The sequence below is a fragment of the Lemur catta genome, chromosome 12, assembly GCF_020740605.2.
Source record: "Lemur catta isolate mLemCat1 chromosome 12, mLemCat1.pri, whole genome shotgun sequence".
NCBI classification, from domain to species: domain Eukaryota; kingdom Metazoa; phylum Chordata; class Mammalia; order Primates; family Lemuridae; genus Lemur; species Lemur catta.
Window position 1 is genome coordinate 46,245,155 of NC_059139.1, and position 5,713 is coordinate 46,250,867.

The 5,713-nt window shown below is 54.2% G+C and overlaps 1 protein-coding gene across 1 annotated transcript; it reads right to left on the minus strand.

The window, feature by feature from the left end:
* Window positions 1-2,636: 2,636 nt before the first annotated feature.
* FOXD1 (forkhead box D1) lies at window positions 2,637-5,488 on the minus strand. The gene has a single exon (XM_045565698.1). It carries the CDS (start codon window positions 4,774-4,776, stop codon window positions 3,367-3,369), a length of 1,410 nt encoding a protein of 469 aa, XP_045421654.1. The 5' UTR covers window positions 4,777-5,488; the 3' UTR covers window positions 2,637-3,366.
* Between the last annotated feature and the right edge of the window lie 225 nt (window positions 5,489-5,713).

Sequence of the window (5,713 nt, forward strand, 5' to 3'; positions counted from 1 at the left end):
AACGATCTAAGGTCATGACACCATGTGTGGTACAAGGAGCAATTCAATCCATAAGGGCTTCATTACCCCGCAATAGATAACATTTGACTAAATCTAGCTGCAGATTAAATCTCTGCAACACAACAGAGTCGTGAATGAAGAGGCTCCTTTTTGTGTGGTCCTTCTCCAGGATCTGCCTGAACCATTAGCCCCAATATATCCCTCTCCCTATTAACTGCAATTCCCTTTCGACTGAGCTTCAGTCATTTGTCTCGAGGCTCTACGGGGGCGTTTGATGAGCGGAGAAACAAGGAGAAGGAGAGAAAAGCGTCGGGTTAATGAGTTGTAGCAAATCCACACTTTGTAGTTGGGAGGAGGAGAGCTGGTGACCAATGTTTGTCCAACTGGTTTATTTTTCGAGACCCAGCCTATTGAGGAAGGCTTGTTCAAGCAGGCTTCGTTCCTACAAACACACAAACATCCTTCTGTTTGCCTACGAAGAAAAGGGGACCAGCGCTGGATTTGCATGCGAATGAGGAGCCCCAGGAGGTGCCGTCCTTGCCCATCAAAGGCCGCGGTAGCCCGGCGGCCCGGCGGCCTTTGTTCCAGCACCTGCTCGCCTGCGCGGCCTGACGGGGCGCGCCCCGCGCTCCTGGCTCGCCCGTCCACGATCCACGGCCCCCGTGTCACTCCTGGCCTCCCCCGCAGCCCTCGCCCAGCGGCCCTCGGCCTACACCTCTCACAGCTCCTGTCTCACCCGCCCCGCGGCCCTACCTTCCCCCAGTCCCATCGGCTGCTGAGCAGGCCTGCGGGGTCAGCAAGGCCAACAGCGGAACCCCAAACCCGGAGGCTGGGGAGCCGAACCTCAGGACACGACGCCCGAAATTGAGGCGGGTGGGGTGTGAATGGTCTTATGGCCCAGAGGCTCACACTGCGCTCCATCTGTTAGAAACAGGCCTTGCGGGCCCCAGCGGGCGAAAGTGAAGCGGGATCCCAACGCTGGGACTCGCAGCGAGGCCAGCGCTGGATCGCCCAGTGTCTTCCTGCCATTGTCTTAAATACACTGACACCCCGGAAGGTGGAGCCCGTCCCCGCGCTTTTTAAATTCTGGGGAATCTGAACGAGAGAGAGGAGAGGAGGGGAGAGAGATTAGCCGGGACTCTCTACTTTCAGGACATCCACGCATTATGCAAAATTTTTAAAAATACAAATGGTTTTGGTTTTGGCTCTCTCTCCTCCTAATTACTTTCAGACCTGTATTTCAGATCTGTGCGTTACAGAGGCTACAAGGCGCGCCAGCAGTGTCCGTGCCGCTTGGCTGCTTCTGCTAACGCCTCTCCACCCAGGGCGGCGCGTGGGATCCCGACGTTCTCAGGTTCAACGTCTCCTCTTAGCCGGGCTAGGGTAAAAGTAACTTTTGTATACACGATTTTAGTCTAACAGTATTTCAATTTGTATCTATATATTCACTGGTGAGTTTGAGGGTTGAGTGTGTTTAACCTGTTCCAAACATTTGATAGTAAAAAATAGAACTTCATTTTGAGCCCGCGAGAGTCATTTTTTTCTACCTAAAAAGAGACAAGGCGTCAAGAGTGAATATCACTGCAAAATATTGACCTATAATGCAGACTTCATTAACTTGGCAAGTTAAATCTACAGATCCTCAGATATATACCTGTCCATTTTAGAGAAATTGAATATACAGATTTAATCTCCATTGATATTAGGCATTTAAATTATATATTAGACATGTCTTGGTTTTACTTAGAGCCACAATAATTTCTATAGTCATCAAAACTAGTATCTCACATTTTTTCAAAGAACTAGGAATTGTGTGCAATAAGCAGTTAATAAAAAGACAAAATTTTAAAACAAATATCCTAAATCACCTAAATTGTATAAATATAATTAGTTTAACAAACACCTGATATATTGCCATTTTTATTCTTTAGAGCATATACTTATCCTAAAGTTGAAGATTTCCCTTAAGTACCCCAACTTATTCATTTAAGCTGCAATTTCAACGTTTGCCTTTTAAGATTTAAAAAAAAACCCTCTTTATGCAATTACTAGAATCCCTTCCATGTCAAAAATACTAACTTTAAATACAAGAACTTTCAAATATGATATATTTTATATATGCAAAGACTTTAAAGCTACTTAACTGATGATCATCTCTTGATTTTTTCTATTAATATTTTAAAACTAGAAATCGCCTCTGTTTTGCTTTCATTACAATATAATATCATGTTGTAGAGTTTTTGCAGATTTAATACTGTGATAAACAGTGAGTGGAAATTAAATGAAGTGGGCAGCTCTAAAATAAAACTAAAAGTTTCTATAAAATTATCTTAGGGTAACTGTGGGCTTTAATTTCAAAATGCCTCAACACTCTTAAAAATGGAATAGAATCAGATTTGAAAATATATACCAAAGTAATTCATTTATTTGTAGTCATTTAAAAATAATTTCTGATCTACAATGGTTTTGACTTAGAAAGTCAACATGAAAAAATGAAAAATCATGGCAAGACGCTTTTGCTACATTCTCTTTGAAAATAATATTTAGGTCTATTCTATATTGGGTTCCTACTTATCCCACGTAGAAACTTTTTTTAACAGAAAACAAATTAAGAAGGGGACAACTGAAGCCAATTATTTTGGTGACTTTTCTTTGAAAATTAAGTATTTTATTTCTGAAAAAGTGTAAAAACCTTACATTAGAATAGTACAATAATAATTGCCAGTAAAATTTACAATTCTCCTTGTAAAGAATACGCAGTAAGTACAAAATAAAAATTCCGCATGTCTATTATGATACAAAACACAGGTTAAAATAAGAAATGATAATTTTGACTTTTCTTGTGTAAACATGTTAATCATTCTTTCCTTTTAATGAAAAAGTACACCAGACAAGTGTCCTCAAATAAAAAAGTATTGCTTCGCTGGCATTCTTTGAGACCTTTGCTATTTCTGTATTATTCTTCTTTTGAACAGTATTTATTTTTTAACGCCTGGACCTGATCTGAGAATCTTTACACCTCAGAAAGGCTTAGTTGTTTGTTGTTGTTTTTAGTTTGTCAAAGTCAAGGAAGTCCCTAGTGCCTAGACAGGGCGGACCCCCACCAGCACCCTCTTCCTCCCTACCCCAGGTCGGAGGCTGCAGCATAGGACGACTTTGCATAAATAGAGGGACCCGCAGAGCCGAAAACTGGGCCCGAGCTGTTGCCAAACACAGTTTCGTCCGAGAATCCGAAGCGGAGAAAATGGGCGCGCGAGGTCAGGAGGGGCCGCGCCGAGAGGGGCGAACAAAACACCAAACCACCAAGATGCAAAAAGGAGCCAGGATTCCTACCTTCTCTTTCTCAAGCGCGCTAACATAGCGTTATTAACAATTTGAAATCCTAGCAGTAAAGTTCTCGACACTGGACAGGGCAGTCCCTTGGTGCAGAGTCCCCAGCGCGGCTGACGAGGAGACGGAGGAGGCGGCGGCAGCCGCGGCGGCCACGAGGGAGCGGGTGAGCGCGGCTGCCGGGCCCACGGCCGCCTGCGCCGCGCAGCCTCCGCCGCCGGATCCGGGCGCGGGCGGCGCAGCCACCGGCGAGGGAGAGGGCGAGGCCTGCGCGGCGGCGGCGGCCTGCGCGGCGGCAGCGGCGGCGGCGGCCGGGCCCAGGCTGCCTCCGATGATGCTCTCGATGGAGAAGGGCGAGCGCGCCAGCGCCGAGGCGCCGGGGCCGCCCGCCTTGGCCGCCGAGGCCTGCAGGGGGCCGGGCAGGGCGGCGCCCAGCGGGTGCGGCCGGTAGCCGAAGGTGGTCCGGGCCAGCTCGGCGGCCGCGCCGTGCGGCGGCGGGGGCGGCGGGGGCGAGTGCGGGTGGAAGGCGGCGGCTGCAGCGGCGGCGGCGGCGGCGAAGAGGGCCGAGGGCGGCGCGTAGGGCGGCAGCTGCAGGCCGTAGCCGCAGCCGTAGGGGCCGTAGCCGTAAGCATGCGGCGGCGGCGGGGGCGCGGGCGGGAAGAGCGCGGCGGCCGCCGCCGCTGGGTCCCCCGCGCCCCCCGCGGCTCCCGCGCCGCGCAGCAGCAGCGACTCGGCGGCGGCGGCGTTGGGCGGGAGCAGCGGCTGCCGCTTGAAGCGCTTCCTCCGGCGCAGGAAGCTGCCGTTGTCGAACATGTCGGCGGACTCGGGGTCGAGCGTCCAGTAGTTGCCCTTGCCCGGGTTGCCCGGCTCGCGGGGGATCTTGACGAAGCAGTCGTTGAGCGAGAGGTTGTGGCGGATGCTGTTCTGCCAGGCGGGGAACTTCTCCCGGTAGTAGGGGAAGCGGCCACTGATGAATTCGCAGATCTCGCTCAGCGTCAGCCGCTTCTTGGGGCTCTGCAGGATGGCCATGGTGATGAGAGCGATGTACGAGTAGGGCGGCTTCACCAGCGGGTTCTTGGCTCCTCCGCCCGCGCTCCCGCCGCCGCCGCCGCCGCCGCCTGCGCCCGCGCTGCTGCCCCCACCGGCTCCGGCCCCCGCTGCCGGGGCTGGGCCTGGGGGCCCCGGGGAGCACCCTGCCCGCGGGGCCAGCAGGATGTCATCGTCGTCGTCCTCCTCCTCCAGATCCTCCAGCTCGTCCTCCCCGGCGTACGAGCCCCGCCGCCGCCGCCGCCGCTGCGCGGGGACAGCCAGCCGGGAGCTGCCACCGCCACCCTCGTCGTCGTCCTCCTCTTCCTCGTCGTCCTCGTCCTCGCCCTCCCCCACCACGTCGATGTCTGTCTCCTCCGCGAGGCCGGAGGCATCGGACATCTCCGTGCTCAGGGTCATAGCTGTGGCACCGCGGCGGCGGGGCGGCGCATGGGGGCGCCGGGCTCCGGGCTCCCTCTGCGCCCCAGCCCGGGTCCCGGGCAGCGAGCCCGGCCCGGGGGCGCCACGCTGGGGGCGCCGCCGCTACCTGAGCTGCGCGGGGGCTACCGGGCTGCGGCGGAGTCTCGCGCTGCGACTTTGTAACTCCTGCGCCGCCGCCGCCGCAGCCGCGAGGTTTCTGCGCTCCCGGGGCTCCGCTCGCTCCCGGCCTGGGCGTAGGACTTGACCTTCCCTCTTCGAGTGTCTTTCGCCCGGTCAGTTGAGGAGGGGGTGGCGGGACCCCGGAGGGCGAGTCAGAGTGGTGGGCGCCCAGGAGAATGCGGGACGGCTGAGAGTCTAGGAACAGAGCTCGGCGAGGCCAGGGCTGAGTCCAGGAGAGGGCGGACCTTTCCTCGGCTTATAGCAGAAGGGGGCCTGTCACATGGTGTGCACGTCAGAGCGCTGCCGAGGGAAGGGAAAGAAAGCCTAGGAAATCAGCCCTGCTCGGGAGAGAAAATTCACTCGTAGGAGGGGGCAGCAACTGAGAAGAGTGGGAAGGAGAGAGGACCCCACTATTTCTAGCCAAAGGGGCTGATACCTGAATAACGCGCTGGCCAGCGGTGGTCTGGACTGAGTTAGAGTTCCCAGCGTCCTTCTCAATTAGCCCTCCGCCCTAACCTCAGAGCACTCCTGTGACGCTACGGTTTGACCCCTGGACAGCCTTTAGGAGCCTTCTAGCCTGGCGATGACCACCCCATCCTCTGAGGTGGTCCTTGGAGAACGCTCTGGGGTCTTTTGGGGTGTCCCAGCTCCTCCAGACTGGGCGAGCGGCTCCCCATTGAATCTTCTGAGAAACCCCCCAGTTTAAGCACGATAATAATTGTTTATTGACCCTTTAACCCCTTCTCTTCAGTTTTTC

What these genes read in the sequence shown, in the direction of transcription:
- FOXD1 (XM_045565698.1), bottom strand. Translation starts at nt 4,776, where the DNA reads ATGACCCTGAGCACGGAGATGTCCGATGCCTCCGGCCTCGCGGAGGAG.